This window comes from Schistocerca nitens, chromosome 1, assembly GCF_023898315.1.
Source record: "Schistocerca nitens isolate TAMUIC-IGC-003100 chromosome 1, iqSchNite1.1, whole genome shotgun sequence".
NCBI lineage: Eukaryota > Metazoa > Arthropoda > Insecta > Orthoptera > Acrididae > Schistocerca > Schistocerca nitens.
Genome location: NC_064614.1, coordinates 1,008,528,398 through 1,008,547,867, shown reverse-complemented (window position 1 = coordinate 1,008,547,867; position 19,470 = coordinate 1,008,528,398). Strand labels below are relative to the sequence as shown.

At 42.6% G+C, this 19,470-nt stretch overlaps 1 protein-coding gene across 1 annotated transcript in view; it reads right to left on the bottom strand.

Annotated features, from left to right (window-relative positions):
• LOC126195593 (transmembrane protein 127-like) overlaps positions 1-11,608 on the bottom strand; it is a 33,214-nt gene extending 21,606 nt beyond the window's left edge. Inside the window, exons 1-3 of the mRNA XM_049934222.1 lie at positions 11,405-11,608; positions 8,043-8,334; positions 7,792-7,959 (exon numbers count right to left, since the gene is read on the bottom strand). Coding sequence (XP_049790179.1) covers positions 7,792-7,959; positions 8,043-8,319 — 445 coding nt within the window. The 5' untranslated portion in view covers positions 8,320-8,334; positions 11,405-11,608. The remainder of the gene's footprint in view (positions 1-7,791; positions 7,960-8,042; positions 8,335-11,404) is intronic.
• Positions 11,609-19,470: the final 7,862 nt, after the last annotated feature.

Here is a 19,470-nt window from a genome sequence, read left to right as displayed (position 1 = left end):
TTCTGTTACATGCATGACGAGTTTATGACAGACTCACAGACATACCATTTCACCAGTCATCAAAAAGGCATTTCAATTTTATTTTGAATCAAAGGGATGTGAGAGTAAGTGCTGGGTAGTTGGTTGGTTTAAAAGAGGGGGAGGAGGGAGGGGGGGAGGAGGTAATAAACTGCTAGGTCATCGGTCCCTTTTTCCGATTAAAATAATTCCACAAGGGTGGGAGTAAAATAATCGAGACATACAAAAAACAACTGGAAGAAAGGAGAAAACCACAAGAATGACAGAAGGGCAACAAACACTAAAATAGACAAAATCAGACAATAAAACCACAGAGACACACAAGAAACATGTAGAAAAGATAAAAACAAGAGAACAGATTACCATGGCTGGCTGACCATGAGAGTATAAAGTCTCACCAGCCACTCTGCAACACATTAAAACCTCCGCCCTGAAAGCACTAGGGTGCAGGACACACAGGGACAAAGGACATGTGCTAAAACTTATTGGCACCTAACACTGAAGGTTAGGTGCTGGGAAAGTTAAAAGTCCACCGCAGAATGGCTAAAAGTGGGCAGTCCAGCAAGAGGTGGACGACAGTCATTTGTAAGCCACAGTGACACCGAGGTGGGTCTTTGCGACGGAGGAGGTAACCATGCGTTAACCCGATATGGTCAATGCAGAGCCGGCAGACAACAACTCATTCCCTGAGTGAGGACCACATGGAAGACTTCCACACATTCGTAGTCTCCTTAATGACACGCAGTTCGTTGTGTGACTCCAAAGCCAAAAAACCCTTTAGCGTAAGACGGAACATAGGTCAGTTTCAGAGATGCCCATCTCCAGAAGCAGCTTCCATGTAGCCTGTTTGGCCAGCTGTCGGCAGGTTCGTCGCCTGGGATTCCAACGTGTCCTGGGGTCCGCACAAACATCACTAAACGAAGGGACCATTCCAGGGCATAGATGGACTCTGAATGGATGCTACCAAAGAATGGCGAGGGTAGCACTGCTCGATAGCTTGTACGCTGCTCAAGGAGTCAGTACACAGGAGAAATGACTTGCCAGGGCAAGAACTGATGTGATCAAGAGCAGTGAAAACACTGCAGCCATCTGGCAAGGAGTGCTGTTCAATATGTCCTCCATGAACATACGTAATGCCTACATGACCATCAGCCATTGAGCCATCGGTGTAAACCACTTCATGGCCCCGGTACATGTTGAGAATCGAGAGGAAGTGATAGCGGAGATACGCAGGGTTAACGGAGTCCTTAGGGCCATGTGAAAAGTCCAGAAGAATCTGCAGCCTAGGCATACACCATGGAGGTATACGTTAATGGACCTCAAGGAGAGGTGGTAACGGGAAGAAATCCAGTTCTGACAGAAGGGACCAGGCGCGAACCGCAATCGTAAGCCCTGACCTGGGCCACCAATGCGGGAGATGAACCGCCAGGGTTGGGAAAAGGAGACGGTAATTCGGATGCACAGGAGAACTACAAATGTGTGCAACGTAACTGGCGAGCAGTTGTGCATGCCTAACCTTCAATGGAGGGACTCCGGCCTCTACCAGGACACTGGTCACCGGACTCATTCTAAAAGCTCCCGTCACTAAGCAAACACCACAATGGTGCACTGGTTCGAGTAAACAAATTGCTGAGGGTGCTGCCAAACCGTAAACCAGACTCCCATAGTCAAGGCAGGATTGAACAAGGCCTCTGTCGAGATGCAATAGTGTAGGGTGATCTGCACCCCAGTTGGTGTTACTCAGGCAACGGAGGGCATTGAGGTGTTGCCAGCACTGTTGCTTAAGCTGATGAAAGTGAAGTAGCAAAGTCAATTGGGCATTAAAAACCAATCTAAAGAATCAATATGTCTCCTCTACAGGGAGTGGATTGTCATTAAGATAAAGTTTTGGTTCTGGATGAATGGTGCTATGCCGACAGAAATGCATGAAACACGACTTCACAGCTGAAAACTGGAAGCCATGGGCTTGAGCCCATGACTGTGCCTTGTGAATGGCTCCCTGTAGGCGCTGCTCAGCAACACCAGTACTGGAGGAGCAGTACGAAATGTAGTCATCCACACACAGAGAAGGTGAGACCGACGGTCCTACAGCTGCCACACCGTTAATAGCCACTAAAAATAGAAAGACACTCAATACAGAGCCCTGTGGAACATCATTCTCATGAATACAGGGGGAACTAATTATAGGAGGCACCGACTTGGACATGGAAAGTACGGAGTGACAGGAAGTTTTGGATAAAAATTGGGAGCGGACCGAGGAGACCCCACTCATACAATGTGGCAAGGATATGACGACGCCAGTTCGTGTCTTATACTTCACATAAGTAAAAAAGAAAACGGCAACCAGATGGCATCTTGAAAAGGCTGTTTGGATGGTAGACTTGAGGGACACAAGATTATCAGTGGTAGAGCGACCACGGTGGAAGCTGCCCTGACATGGAGCCAGTAGGCCACGTGACTCCAGGACCCAACCAAACTGCCGACACACCATATGTTCCAGCAGCTTACAAAGAAAGTTGGTGAGGCTGATGGGCTGGTAGCTGTCCACATCAAGTGGGTTTTGACTGGGTTTGAGCACCGGAATGATGGTGCTCTTCCATCATTGAAATGGAAAGACACCATCACACAAGATCCAGTTGAAGATGACAAGGAGATGTCACTTGTAGTCATACGAGAGATGTTTAATTATCTGACTGTTGATCCGATCCGGTCCTGGAGCTGTGCCGGGGCAATGTGCAAGGGCGCTCCCACTCTGTAAATGGAGCATTATAGGGTTCACTGTGTCACATAGTGAACGAAACTTCCTTTTCCATCTGCCGTTTGAGGGTGCGAAAGGCTGGGGGGTTTTTCTTCGACACAGAGGCTCAAGCATAGTGCTCAGCAATCGCTTTTGCGTCGGCAGACAACACGCCATTGAATGTTAATGCCAGTGACACCTGTCAGCGTCTGGTACCCACAAAAACGTCTGAGCTTCGTCCAGACTTGGAAAGGTGACTTATGGCACCCAATGGTCAACACGTACCTCTCCCAACACTCCTATTTCTGTCGTTTTAAAAGCTGGCAAACACGGGCACGGAGCCGCTTAAAGGCTATTAGGTACTCTAGGGAAGTACTGTAGAGCTTCTTGACACTCTTTACTTGCCTCAGCAACTTCTTGCGACCACTAAGGGACTGTCTTTCGCTGGGGGCACCCTGAAGAAGAGAGATCTAGGTCCTCAGCGGATGCCAGAATCTCCACCTCATCCTCAGACAAAGAGCTTGTAGGTAGTGATGGTGTGGGTGCCACCACAGTGCATTGGTTCTTGGGGGTTGTTTTCTTTCTAGGTTTCTCTCACTGCTCCATAGGTTTGTCCGGCTGGGAGGGCTTCACTTATTCAGTCTCAGGGAATTAGGAGGAACATGAAGCCCTATGACCAACTACCTGTGGTTGCTTCAGCCACTGGCGGGTGTCAGCTTTGCCACTGGTAGGAACCTGGTAAGAGGGTGACCCAAGGGAACCCTTCCTGTTGAGAGGAGCCGAAGAAGACTTACGCTCCTCTGGCTGGGAAGTGGGGACCGACACCCCCCATGGTTGGGGGGAGGGAGGTGGGGTGTTGCTCCTGAAGTAGGTTGTGCAGGAGCAACAGGGAGGGAAGTGCCCCTCACCATCAAGGGGACAGGTGGAGTCTGACGGCTCAGAGCCAACTGTACACAGTGGAACGGAATACAGTAGACCGATGTCTTAGCGGCGGCGTAGTTTGACATCATATGCACAGGCTGTAGCCTCTCATATTTTCTCTTAGCCTCAGTGCAGGTCAGTCGGTCCAGGGTCTTTTATTCCATTACGTTTCTTTCTTTCTGGCAAATCCTGCAGTCTGGCGAACAAAGCGAATGGTGCTCTCCGCAGTTGACACAGATGGGAGGTGGAGGACGTCCACAATTCGGACAGGTGATGCTGGAAGTACAGAAGGAAGACATATGACTGAACTTCCAGCACTTAAAGAACCGCATTGGGGGAGGGACATATAGCTTTACATCACAGCAGTAGACCATCACCTTGACCTTCTCAGATGTGTCACCCTCGAAGGCCAAGATGACAGCACCACTGACAACCTGATTATCCCTTGGACCTTGGTGGATGGGCCGGACGAAATGGACACCTCACTGCTCTAAATTGGTGCGCAGCTCATCATAAGATTGCAAAAGAAGGTCCCTGTGAAATATGATACCCTGGACCATATTTAAGTTCTTATGAGGCGTGACGGAAACAGGAACATCCCCCAGCTTGTCACAAGCGAGTAGTGCCTGTGACTGGGCAGAGGATGCCGTTTTGATCAAGACCAGCCTGACCGCATTTTGGACAAGCCCTCCACCTCCCCAATCTTGTCCTCTAAATGCTCCACAAAAAACTGAAGTTTTATTGACAACAAAGATTCCCCATTAACTCTCGTACATACGAGATACCGGGATGAATAAGCTTCGCTGCCATCCTTATCCTGGTGTTCCTCCCATGGTGTGGCCGGGGGGGGGGGGGGGGGGGAGGATGATTTGGGGTCATATTTCATAGCATTGAAGTTAGACCGTGACCGCTTAGAGACTGCTGGTGTTTGACCACCAGCAAGAGATGATGTACTACACTTCATGGCGTGTCATCCGCCCTGATGCCACCCACTCCAAAAAGGGGCCGTCCACACGGGCACCACCCAGCCGCAGCAAAGGCCACCTGGTGGGATGGCCATTGCCAGGAGTCCGGACGCTCCGGGGCGACTGGCATGTACTCCTCAGCATACGTGGGGTGTTAACGGCGTAGGCATCAGCAGAGCGATCCCTGTGTGGTCAGGCGGCTACAACCAAGAGGGTACATGGCAGACCCACCACAACGGACTGGCTATCATGCTGGATATCAGGCACAAATGAGCTAAGAAGTACATTGTAGCTGACAGCACAGAAAGCGGTACTGCATAGAGGATGGAGGAAAACACACCCAGGAGGGTGACCTCACCCAACAGCTGGAGAATGAGTGGAAGTGCAGATCCACATTGACAAAGGATGTGGGAGATCTCGGCACATGATGGACACTATGCACCACGTAAGGCGCCCTTCCCCAATTAATTCTCTCTTCAGGAAAATTTTGAAAAATGGAGGTCAAACCCTACAGGGGGCCATTACATAAAAGTCAATACACATGAGACTCGTTTTAGTCACCTCTTACAACAGGCAGGAATACCTCGGGCCTATCCTAACACCCGGACCCACAGTGGGAGGGGGCAGGGGGGGGGGGGGGGTGCTCATGTTGGTTCTGCTACTTTAAAGGCTGGTTGTATCCCACAGCGATTGTCACAAACAGCTTTCAACAATCTTATAAGAGATCTAAATCTATCAGAGACCCAAGCAGAATTACTTGGGTCTTATCTTCAAGAAAAGAACCTGTTAAAAAAACCACATCCTAGTATTACATTCCATAAACGATAGCTTTGCCTTTCCACTTTTCTCTCAATAACAGGGAGTGTGGTATACTGTAACAACATTAAAGGACTGCTTACAAAACTTTGGACAATTCACAATTCGAAAGAATAGCACCTATTTAAAGAATCCTCAAACAGTAGTCTCAAAGCTATTCTCTTACATAATGTAAATGAGAAACCTTTGATACCAGAGGCCCATTCCATTTAGTTAAAGGAAACCTATGAGACCACTAGACTACTCTGTTCTGGGACTTCTGAGAATCCAGACTGCTTACACAAAATATTGCTCTTCCTTGTATCACTGGAACAGTAGGACAAGGAAAGACCATTATGTAGTCAAAGAGTAGCCTTTTAGAGATGCATTCAATCCCAATGAAAAAAAAAAAAAGTCACATGAACCCCTTGTTGACAAATACAATGTGCTGTCACCACTACTCCATCTTAAGTTAGGCTTTAAGAAAAATTTTGTGAAAGCAATGGACAAAGGTGGCCAGGATTTTCAATTTCATTCCCTAAATTTCCTGTGATTAGTATTGCAAAAATTACAGAAGGAATTTTCATTGGGTGTCAGATGTATGACTCAAAAGGTATTACCTTCGAACAGTTGCTGACAGATACTAAGAAGTCAAAAACCTAATGTCTGAGAATTACAGGAAACTGACAGAACCCATATTGGACTGTTACATACCTATAAGCTATGACATGTCTCTGAAATTACATTTCCTTCATTTCTATTTGGATTTCTTCCAACCTAAGCTTGGAGATGTCAATGATAAATGTGGTGAGTCATTTCACCAATGCATCGCTGCCATGGAAAGACTATATAAGGGAAGGTGTTCACCAAACCTTTTGGCAGAGTACTGCTAGACACACTTACAAAGAGTTTCACTACCCAACCACAAACAGAAAGTTTCTAGGAGAAGTTTCTAACTTGTCAGTATATTTCAAGCTTTATTCAGCTTTCTCGTTCTATTTTCATTTTATTTTACGTTTTGTAATGCAAACATTTACTCTTGTATCTAAAAACAAAGATGATGTAACTTACCAAATGAAAGTGTTGGTATGTTGATAGACACAAACAAACACAAACACACACACAAAATTCAAGCTTTCGCAACCCACAGTTGCCTCATCAGGAAAGAGGGAAGGAGAGGGAAAGACTAAAGGATGTGGGTTTTAAGGGAGAGGGTAAAGAGTTATTCCAATCCCGGGAGCGGAAAGACTTACCTTAGGGGGGAAAAAAGGACAGGTATGCGCGCGCGCCCACACACACACACACACACACACACACACACACACACACACACGCACACACACACAGATATATATAAAGCAGTCATATGTAAAGGCAAAGAGTTTGGGCCATCTCTGCCCAAACTCTTTGCCTTTACATATGTCTGCTTGTGTCTATATGTGTGTGTGTGTGTGTGTGTGTGTGTGTGTGTGTGTGTGTGTGTGTGTGAGCGCGCGCGCACGCATGCGCGCGCGAGAGAGTGTATACCTGTCCTTTTTTCCCCCCTAAGGTAAGTTTTTCCACTCCTGGGATTGGAATGACTCCTTACCCTCTCCCTTAAAACCCACATCCTTTCGTCTTTCCCTCTCCTTCCCTCTTTCCTGATGAAGCAACCGTGGGTTGCGAAAGCTTGAATTTTGTGTGTGTGTTTGTGTGTCTATCAACATACCCACACTTTCGTTTGGTAAGTTACATCATCTTTGTTTTTAGATATATAAACAATTACTCTTGTTACATAATCTGTATTTTAATCAACTACAGATTCCATCTGTATTGTTATTGAGTAATTTCCAAGTTTCTCAAAAGTGGCATACCTTTTACAGAAAAACTGGTATGTGATGGAACATTTCTGGTTTCATTTTTGCTATCAGCCTATGTGATTTAGTAAAGAACACATACTTTCATCTCACGGCAAGACAATTTCAAATTTGTTGCACTGTGTAGTAAGAATTATGGGCACTGCCCTGCAAAAACCGGTGTTATCTTTAAGTCTCAAGGAAGAATAGAATAGCAATTCTGAAGTTGATTCATAATATATAACAGGGTCATTTGAGGCAATAATCTGCTGAAAGAAAGAGAGTGACCAAAGTGATTTGAAATCTCATTCTTTAAAATCTTCAAAAAGTATACAAGGTGCAGCAGTGTGTCTGCAGATTTTGCAAAGTAAAGAGTTATTGACAATAATAATAAAAAAAAATCACTTTTCATTTTCCTCTACGACTCTGGATCCTTATTCTCTCTGCCTCATTTACTTGTAGAACTTGCCTTACAAAGACAGGGCGATTATGTTATACAATTCTTTTGTTGGATAATTACCCGTGAAAATGCTTGGAATTGCATTTCTTCTGATTGTGCGCAGTATTTTGCTCGTTGGCCCAATTATATCCAGGAAGAAACCCAGAAGAGAGGATGACATAGCCATAAAACACAATAAAATAACGGTCCTCATCAAATTAGCTATTTCTTGATTCATACACCGTGGTGCTAGAAAGAAAAAGAAAAATAATTCCCTTCTGTTTAAAATGAAATTAAATGACACTAGGAATCAAATACTACTGGAAACATACTCTCTTTCTGAGGGTAATACTGAATAGTTACAGGTGGTGAAAATTCACTGAATGTGTAGTCTCGCTCCGGTTCACTTGGATAATCAGCACTGAAAAACTGATACACAGCTAAATGAGGAGAACAGATACTGCCTCGAATTCTAAACCATCCGAGCTGAGCAAGAGAAGTGCAAGTCAAAGCAATTGTAGCCATGTGGAAAAAGGCTGCAACAAAATTCCTTTCTTGGTCCTTTGGCAATGACCATCTCTGACGTGGAAAACAATTTTGATTGTGCATTTCCAAACCTTAAATCTGAAACAAAAAAACCTTCTGTAATTTGATAGTGTTTAATTGAGAAATAGAAATGGAAATAAGTCACATGGAATTTCAGTATTAGTAAAAGATAAACATGCCAACTGAAAATGAAGGGAATATAGCTTAAAAAAACAAGCATCTGTTTAAGGAAATAATTTAACTATGACTTATTATGGTCCTCAGGAACTTATTACTTACTTCTCACTACTATAAAGTGGTATAGAATTCTTGATTTTTTTATTTAAAAAAAGTAGAAGATGAGCAACACAATTATGTCTTCCTGTTCACAGCCATAGATTACTTTGAAAAAAGAAAAAAATTACAATGTGCTCATTCCCAATTTCAGATACATTTTAAGAAAAAAGAAAAAGAAGGAAACTGATGCACCATCAAGGAATTATCTGAATGGAATGGAATCTGTTGATATGATGAATATGTATAGACAAAACAATTACAATTTCAGAAAAATTGGACAATTCATTTGACATAAAGAGCACCGCAAACTGAGTAAATCAATAATCTGTATGTAACCTTTGCCCTTATGCAGGCAGTTATTCAGCTGGGCGCTGATAGAGTTTCTGTCTGTATATTACATCACATCTACTGATTTCCACCCCATTCGGATAATTCCTTCACAGTGCGTCTCCCTCCCCCCTACTTTTTCTTCTTTTTGTCTTAGAGTGAATGTCCAGACACCTACCAAAAGTCAACTATTACACCACCAGTAATATACCTCACTACAATTTCCTGGTTAATCTCCCATAAGTAGGGTCGACGGTCGTACAAAACTATTAGAAAGCCATCACTACCACCTTTGACTGCTAAAACTATTTACTCACAAAATTCACCGTTGTATTTTGGCCTATTATTGATTTCCAACTGGAGTACAACAAAGTGTTTTGGTTGCCATCAGAAAGTTGAAAATGTGTTCTGATACAATCTTACTTAGGTAAAAGCTACCTTGTGTCCCATTCTCTACATTTTTTTTATGATTTATTTATGATACATGTACCTAATATGCACCAAAATACTTGTCAGAGATTTGGCTATTATCTAATATAGCATCTGTGTATGTTACACATCAATATGTTGTCACAACCTTGATTTTGCATACACATTCACTGGGTATGTCAATGCTCAACCAAATTGTTGCCTTCCAACCTAACCTACATGCTACAAATTAGTCTGTTCCAATAATCAATATTTCAGATGGAGCACTATCACACACTAGCTATTAATTTATGCAAATGAAACATACAATTATGATATATATACTATTACGTCGTCGTCATCGTCCTGTCTCATGTTAATTAATGTCTTTTCCTTTAATTTCTTTCAGCAGCTGTTCATTAGAATTTCTTTCAGTTCATGGGGTTTTTGTAGCTTTTCTCCACATTCACATCTCTCTTGCTACTTTTTTCCCCATTTCTTGATTCCCCAGAGTCCATCTTGCACAAAAATAGTTTAAAATGCTCCAAATAAATGTCTTGATGAATTTCCTTCTTGTTTCTCACCCTTTTTTATTGGTTGTATTGCACTTTCTATACATAAATATGGAGAAAGCATAGCATTTTCAGCCCCCCCCCCCCCCCGAGATTCTTACCCTAGCCCCTTGTTAGTGCCACTGGTATCTATTTCTGTACTCTAGTTTCTAAACCGACTCAATCTTTTCTCTCTCCAATTAATTTCAATTTATTTAGTTTTTCAAAGAGTATCTTCTTGTCCACTATATCAAAAGCCTTTTTCTAGATCAATAAATGCAGCACGTTTTTCCCATAGATTTCAGTTCTTCTTTCTAAGACCATTCATAAAGCAATTACAGGTTCCCTGGTTCCTTCTCCTTTCCTAAATCCAAATTTGTCTTCTATATGTGGCTTAGAATTGCAAGATTCTATAATTTGAAAAATCATCAATATTTTTCTTCTCAGCTACATCTACACAGGTTAAAGACAAAAAATATAAATATAAAACTGTAATATCCTGAAACATTTTACTGTACTCACTTTAAAGTGTCTAAACAACCAAAGTGTAATATTGGATAGGATGGAGAAATAGTTTTAACAACCAAAGGCAACATTTGTGTTTGGAATAAGCTCTCTTAGCACACACAACATCTAATTATGTCTATAATAAATAAGTACTTTTTAAAATGGCATTATTTAGTCATTTTGTATACAAGATTGCATTTTTTTCCACACATACCTATCACTTAGATCTGAATACATCACAGACTTCCCAGATATACAAGCCATTTTCCATATACTGGAAATCCTAGGCTTTCACTGAATTTGCATTTCTATTTGGCATCCCAGAATTAAAGTTTCAACCTGCCTATGTATTGACAGCACTATTTTATTTCCTTACAGATTTTACGATTCTTAACACTTAATAACAGGCAGACAACGTACCATTGACACTCAAAAACTTAAAATATTGTTGACTTCGCAATCGATAAACAAATCTTGCACTCATGACATTATTGATGGATATGGTGCAACTATGTTACAATGTACACACCCATAGTTTCAACTGACACAGCTGCATGGTACAATAACAGAGTTACAAAAACAGTAACTATACTAAGTTTTCAGTACCATTGCCGCCATGAAGATGGTACCCACAGTTCCTGTACAGATATGTCTGTTACCTTCCTTATTACTATATTAGCTAAATAACTACATCATCAAAATACCAAGTCATGGCTGTAAATAAACAAGGTTTCTACTGGCACAAAAAGCCGTGAATAGAATGTCTTAACTGAATGGTACTGACGATCTCCTTCGTCAAAACCTCTAGTGAATTATCGTACAAGCTATGGGCACTGACGTTTATATAGTAAGCAAATTTAATAGCATGGTCATCTGAATCCTTGAATGCCACTACATACAGTCTCTTTCCAACCATTTAACTGCAAGCGTATACCTGATCCCTACAACACAAACATACTATCATTAAAATTTGTATGGAATTACGTCCTTACGTTAAGAGTTATTTACAGTTCATTAAGAAGTGTCTACATTTTATGAAGGTTGTATTGCTTTTGACGTATATCTGACAGCGTAGTTACCTGCGGCTAATGTCACGTAAACCACTTATTCCCTACCGAAAATGTCATTCATGGTTTCTTATTACTAGCATAGTCAAGTTCGAAATCTTTTAACATGGCAAAACGACAATGTATTGAGAAACAATTTTATATGTCATTCACTCAGCTGCTTTTCTTCCGTGTTTCTGAGCCTGAAGTATAACCACATCTACGGTACCAACATTCAGACAACAAATACTTTGGATAAGGGTAGTGCGTATTTGACTGTGTTACACTTTAGTTGCCAGGCCCTCTGATTTTTGGTTGGTCTCCCAACTGTTTTTTAAATATCCCAGAAAATATGTGATTATTGTCAACCTTCCGAAGTTATCCAGTGTTACATAAGCGAAAAAAAGTAAAAAAACAGTCATGAGCATGCAGCAACGAAGTATGTGGCATAAGCCCGGTCCACACGCAACGATCTGTCTGCGCAGACATCGGTGCAGATGTCTGTACATGCAAAAGATCGCTGCAAATGTGGTGTGTTCACACGACACAAACCCCAATCTACTACTCGCCCGCCATCTGTCGGTGTAGAAAAGAAATATCAGTGGCAAGCGACTACGCTCCCCGTAAACGTCAAACATTTAATTCAGTTATTTTGAAATATAGAAATGGAGGAAGTTCTGTTGTGGTCTGTGTTCGCAACTTGTGTTGCAAAAAACATTCAGACCAACCGCAGGAAACAGAGAAAGCGGGCAAAATGGTGTAGACAGTGGCCTCTAAAGCGAAAGCAGTTTTCTCACGTAAATTTACTGAGAGAGTTGCAGGACGAACCTAACGACTGGCGAAATTATTTTCCGGATGGATGTCGAAACTTATAATTATCTCTTAAAGCTTGTAACCCTTCATATTATGAGAAAAAATACTTGTATGGGCAGGGCAATTTCTCCTCATGAACGGCTGACGGTAACATTGACACTCCAATTTCATCTTCAATTGTACTCCTGCTTGGTCTTGGTGTTTCTTGATCACTAAGAAAGCCAAGCAGATCAAAATACCATAACGTTGGCTGGTATACTTGATCTACTCCTACACCAGATCTAGATTTCTGAACTTTGGATAACTCAATTAGAGCATTGTATGCTGCAGTCTTTTTGTCTCGGTCACTATATTCTTTACTTTTAATCTTCCACAAACATGGGTGGTTTCTACATATTTCAATGAATTCACTTACAAACTCTCGAGAACACTGACGAGTATCAGCCAATTTAATGCCCGGTGTGCACAAATACAAACACTAGACTGAGCAAACAGCTGTTTCGCGCCAGATTTGCGGCGATCTCCTGTCCACACGCTCCAACTTGTCTGCGCAGATGTGGTTTGAACCCACAGATTTGAGAGGTTTCGCTCAAACCTCCAACTCCAACTTCCAGGTTTGCACACACCTCAGGTTGGTGCAAATCTTCTGTCCACACGCAACGATCTGTCTGCGCAGATGTGATGTGCGCAGACATTTGCACAGACAGATCGTAACGTGTGGACGGGCCTATACTAAACAGTGTATTTTCCTTGGCGCGAAACATGCAAGAGGTCGAAGAACGACAAATTTTATTTTTTGGTACTGGTTTCTGCTCTACTATTGATTAATTTATTCGTAGCGATTACAAAAATATACAACGATCTCATTTCGGTGGTTTTTGCCATTCTAAATCGTATGTGTGTAGATGGTATAATATTTAGGGATCAGTTGAGAATTGGATAGAATCGCTGAGGTAAAAATATAAGGGAGGTTTCATTACGTCACAAACTTGACGCCGATGTTCGCTATCTTAACTAGCCCAAACCACTAGGTTCACCGCATTCATACCCCCATACATATAGTCTACGTCCCAGTAGTTCAATGCAGTGGCTGAGTGGCACGTCCCCGAGACGTCATTCTGAGACGTATTGCTAGAGCAAATACGCAGTCAAGAACAGAAAAACGTTCGAAATTGCTTTCCTGACATTATGTAATTCATGCAAACTCTATAATTTTACTATTTAAAACAATTGTTGCACGCACACGACAAAAATAATGAACAAGAAGCACTCGTAATTAGTAGTCTGCTAGCGTTTTGCGCTTTTTAAAATGGCGCCCACTCTGGCTTCAAAACAATGTTCAGCACAAGTCTGGGGTGCCACCTCCCATCTGTTTGTACCTACATGGATAAAATCCCTCAGCTTTGACCAATGATGTCATAATTTACTCATAAGGCCCGTCCGCACGCAACAATCTGTCTGCGCAAATGTCTGTGCACGTCACATCTGCGCAGACAGATCGTTGCGTGTGGACAGGAGATTTGCACCGACATGAGGTGTGTGCAAACCTGGAAGTTGGAGTTGAAGGTTTGAGCGAATCGTCTCAAATCTGTGGGTTCAAACCACATCTGCGCAGACAAGTTGGAGCGTGTGGACAGGAAACTGCCGCAAATCTGGAGCGAAACAGCTGCTTGTGCAGTCTAGTGTTTGTCTTTGTGCGCACGGAGCATTAAAATTGCTGACGCTCGTCAGTGTTCTAGACAGTTTATCAGTGAATTCATTGAATATTATTGAAATAACCCATGTTTGTGGAAGATTAAAAGTAAAGAGTACAGTGACAGGAAGAAAACGACAGCTGCATACAATGCATTAATTGAAAAATTACGAGAAGTTGACGCACCGGCGAACTGAGAAACGGTAATAATAAAAATCGTTGTGGACTGTTTACTGTAAATAATTATCAAAAGTTCAAAAATCTCGAAGATCTGGTGTTGGAGTGGATGAAATATGGCAGCCAAGTTTGTGGTATTTTGTGATTCAAACACGTCTAAAACAGCAAAAATATTGTGATTCTTCATCAGCAAAAATATTATTTGTAACTTGACAGAATTAATGTACTTGACTTGCCTTCCTGAACTCATCCTTCAGGACAGCGTAAATAGCTTCACTTGTGTTGGGTATAATTTCACTCAATGCTTGTTTAGAAATTGCAGTTGAAAATTTAAAGTCCTTATAGCTCCTTCCTGTTGCCAGGAATCTTAATGTCACCGTCAGCCGTTCATGGAGAGAAATTGCTCTTATCATTCAAGTATTATTTCGTATAATATGAGAGGTTACGAGCGTTAAGAGACAATTATAAGTTTCGACATCCATCTGTAAATAATTACGCCAGTCGTTAGGGTGGCCCTGCAACTCTCGCAGTAAATGTACGTGCGAAAAATGCTTTCGCTTTATAGCAGCCACATGTATACCTTTTTGACAGCTCTCTCTGTTTCCTGCGTTTTGTCTTAATGTTTTTTGCAACACAAGTTGCGAACACAACCACAACAGAATTTCTTCAATTCCTAAATTTCAAAATAAATTAATTAAACTTCTGACGTAGTCGCTTGCCAATGATATTTCTTTTCTACACCGACAGATGGCAGGAGAGTAGTAGATTGGAGTTTGTGTCTTGTGAACAGAACACATATGCAGCGATCTTTTGCATGTACAGACATCTGCGCAGACGTATCGTTGCGTGTGGACCGGCCTATAAATATTATTGTGTCTATTTTCGAGGCACATATAATAAATCGATTGTCTTCTGTGCCGCGGCGTCATCATTGTAAATTGAAAGATATGAATGTGTTTTCAAAAGCCAGGGCCAGACGTTGTATACGTATTTTGTCGCTTGTATTAATTTACATACTTTGTTCGTTCCAATACATTCGCTACTTATTTTCATCCTTAGTGAGTTAGAGATTTTTGGAAGAATTGTTTTTTTCATTCTATACAATTTTTACTTTCTGGTTTTTGATTGTAGGAATAGGTTTACCTATCTTAACTGCAGTACGGGATACAAATTTTATAGTTGCCACTGTTTTTCGCCTTCGCTTCCACTATATATTATTCTGTTAATACTAGTACTGTCGAAGGGGAAAGGGCTGACGTACGAAAAATTTGTATCCCGTACTTCAATTGGAACTGTGTAGGTCAACTGAAGAATAGGATACTAATGCTAGCAAAAACAAAAAAAGCGACATACATAACGCTGGCATCCTTTAGCTCAGTTGAACTACGAAGGAAGTATCCAGCTCGTCAGTTGACCTGTATAGGTGTTAGCTATTTTTCGCCTTCGCTAGCATTAGTATCTTATTCTTCAGTTACAGGACACAAGTTTTTCGTATGTCGGTTCTTTTCGAATTCGCTAGCACGTCAGTGCGCGTCATACACTCCTGGAAATGGAAAAAAGAACACATTGACACCGGTGTGTCAGACTCACCATACTTGCTCCGGACACTGCGAGAGGGCTGTACAAGCAATGATCACACGCACGGCACAGCGGACACACCAGGAACCGCGGTGTTGGCCGTCGAATGGCGCTAGCTGCGCAGCATTTGTGCACCGCCGCCGTCAGTGTCAGCCAGTTTGCCGTGGCATACGGAGCTCCATCGCAGTCTTTAACACTGGTAGCATGCCGCGACAACGTGGACGTGAACCGTATGTGCAGTTGACGGACTTTGAGCGAGGGCGTATAGTGGGCATGCGGGAGGCCGGGTGGACGTACCGCCGAATTGCTCAACACGTGGGGCGTGAGGTCTCCACAGTACATCGATGTTGTCGCCAGTGGTCGGCGGAAGGTGCACGTGCCCGTCGACCTGGGACCGGACCGCAGCGACGCACGGATGCACGCCAAGACCGTAGGATCCTACGCAGTGCCTAGGGGACCGCACCGCCACTTCCCAGCAAATTAGGGACACTGTTGCTCCTGGGCTATCGGCGAGGACCATTCGCAACCGTCTCCATGAGGCTGGGCTACGGTCCCGCACACCGTTAGGCCGTCTTCCGCTCACGCCCCAACATCGTGCAGCCCGCCTCCAGTGGTGTCGCGACAGGCGTGAATGGAGGGACGAATGGAGACGTGTCGTCTTCAGCGATGAGAGTCGCTTCTGCCTTGGTGCCAATGATGGTCGTATGCGTGTTTGGCGCCGTGCAGGTGAGCGCCACAATCAGGACTGCATACAACCGAGGCACACAGGGCCAACACCCGGCATCATGGTGTGGGGAGCGATCTCCTACACTGGCCGTACACCACTGGTGATCGTCGAGGGGACACTGAATAGTGCACGGTACATCCAAACCGTCATCGAACCCATCGTTCTACCATTCCTAGACCGGCAAGGGAACTTGCTGTTCCAACAGGACAATGCACGTCCGCATGTATCCCGTGCCACCCAACGTGCTCTAGAAGGTGTAAGTCAACTACCCTGGCCAGCAAGATCTCCGGATCTGTCCCCCATTGAGCATCTCTACGATCGTCTCCATGGGAGAATAGCAGCCTGCATTGCTCCGAAAGGTGGATATACACTGTACTAGTGCCGACATTGTGCATGCTCTGTTGCCTGTGTCTATGTGCCTGTGGTTCTGTCAGTGTGATCATGTGATGTATCTGACCCCAGGAATGTGTCAATAAAGTTTCCCCTTCCTGGGACAATGAATTCACGGTGTTCTTATTTCAATTTCCTGGAGTGTATATGTTGGCGGCCGAGTTTAGGTTTGTTCTGCGCATCTGACGTCACAAAACACAGTCAGCCAATGAACAGAGAACGACGTTGCCAGATCTCGACTGCAGAGCAGAGCACGGACGAGTGTCTTCAGTTTTAGAAACGTTCAGTCATAAATAAAGTAATAGAACAAAAGCAATGTCTTGATAGCAGATATTCTTTTATAGAAAGTTTGGAAAAAGCATTCTTTATACCAATTGCTTCATATTCTATTAATTAATTAAACCAAACAAGCAATAAGACTCCTAATTCAGGCGATAGCAAGGAAAGGTGTTTGTATCAATCTCACGAACCGCTTTTTCGCAATAAAGAACAGCGGTAATTGTTTATTTCCTATTGTACTTCGACGAAGTGTGAGTAATTCATAATCATACCAGTAGTGTTTGTCAGTATTTTGCGTGACGTGTTAGATGCTTCGTGGTGTCACATTACAACAAAAGTCGCAGTAGTGTAACAGTGAAGGCGTTGGGATAGTAAGCGAATGGTGCAGAGTTCAAACCTTGTGCGGTGCCTGTTATTTTCTTTATTTAAAAACAATATCGAAGTGTCTTACTTTATGAATTTTATTCGTTTGAATACAATTTTTTGAAATTTCTAGTGCGTTGTCTCTTCATTAACCCTTTCGCTGCTGCAGACACGTGCTCCCCGCATTCCGCGCTGTGCGCGATTTTGTCATCACTGCACTGCTCGCCTGTGCAGACACATGGTGTTCCCACTGCTTTGACACACTTATCAATCGATTTCACAAAAACTATTTGGCCCAAAAATGAGATTTATACATATCTTCTTGACTGATACCTTCCCCCCATAAATGACTTAATTTTGTTTCGATGTTCAACCCAGTTATTGTGCAGCATTAAATATAGTAAACCATTGCACGAAATTTTGAAGAGTTTGCAGAGGTAAAAGTCCGTAGCGTATACTTTCCGTAGTCGATTTTAGTTGACACAATGTTGAGAATGAAATGTGGACAAGATACCTAAATTTCATATAAAATTTACTGTATAACAATATCTCATTTAATTTAAGTACCACATAGGTGTCGTATGTAATATTGAGAAATATTCCGTCTTTCGCGACTGTAATAAAAGTTTTATTTACACTGGGTGCGTTTGGCTTTATTTTAAAGCACTTTGATCAATGAAAGGTATGGCATATACACAATGGTACTCATGTTCTCTATCTTGTTTTTGTTCCACAGTCGCAGTTTTACCAATGGTATTGAAAGATATTCCTCTTCTGCAACTGTAATAAGCGACGTATTTAGACCAGACACATTTCTCTCTTTTGAAGCAGCTTCAGTGGACAGAATTTTGTCTCCTCCATTGCCAAGTCACCTTTCGTAGTTTTGTGCTGCGATAACACAATATTCAACGTTTGTGTCGGCTGATCAATGTTCTAGCAAATAAATGCTGTTTGTGTGTGCCACACAAAAAAATTATATTTGACATAGCTCAGAGCACTTCACTGATAGACGGTATATTCAAGTCCTAATGTTTTTGTAAGTCCACAGCTTTGTTTAATGCATTTTGTCTACTTCCTTTTGGTTGACTGAAGTGCTTTAAAATAAAGCCAAACGTGCCCAGTGTAAACAAAACTTTTGTTACAGTCGCGAAAGACGGAATATTTCTCAATATTACATAAGACCCCTATGTGGTACTTAAATGAGATATTGTTATACAGTAAACCTAATATGAAATTTAGGTATCTTGTCCACATTTCATTCTCAACATTGTGGCAACTAAAAACGACCATACGGAAAGTATACTCTATGGACTTTTACCTCTGCAAACTCTTCAAAATTTCGTGCAATGGTTTACTATATTTAATGCTGCATAATAACTGCGTTGAACATCGAAACAAAATTAGGCTAAGTCATTTATGGGGGGAAGGTATCAGTCAAGAAGATGTGTAAAAATCTTAATTTTTGGGCCAAATAGTTTTTGTGGAATCGAATGACAAGAGTCGGAACACCATGTGTCAGCACAGGCGAGCAGTGCAGTGACAAAATCGCGCAAAGCGCGGAATGCGGGGAGCACGTCTCTGTAGCAGCGAAAGGGTTAATGCGGCCGTGGTGGCTTTATTTCATGAACTGCGTGCTGCCCCCTAAACGTAAACTTGCGAACTATGCTATACTATGGTGCTGCTTCTCTTGTCGTGTGAGTCGTGTGCAACTGGCAACGCAGCAATCTCCCGCGTCTGGGCGGGCATGCGCGAGCCGCCAAGATAAAAGAATTGAACTTATAGTACCCTGTTCTTCTGTTGACTTATATAGCTCACCTGAAGGACAGGTAGTTGTGGTTCAGCTGAGGTACCGGATGCCAATATTACATGTGTTGGTTTTGTTGTTTAGCTAGCATTAGTTTCCTATTCTTCAGTTGGCCTATATAGTTCAACAGAAGTAAGGGATTCAAATTTAACATATGACAGCTCAACTGAAGAACAGGATACTATCTTGATAGTGCAATTGAGGTACAGGACACCAATATTATGTAAGTTGACTTTTTCGTCTTCGCTCTCCTCCATACGGCGAGAGAAGAGCTC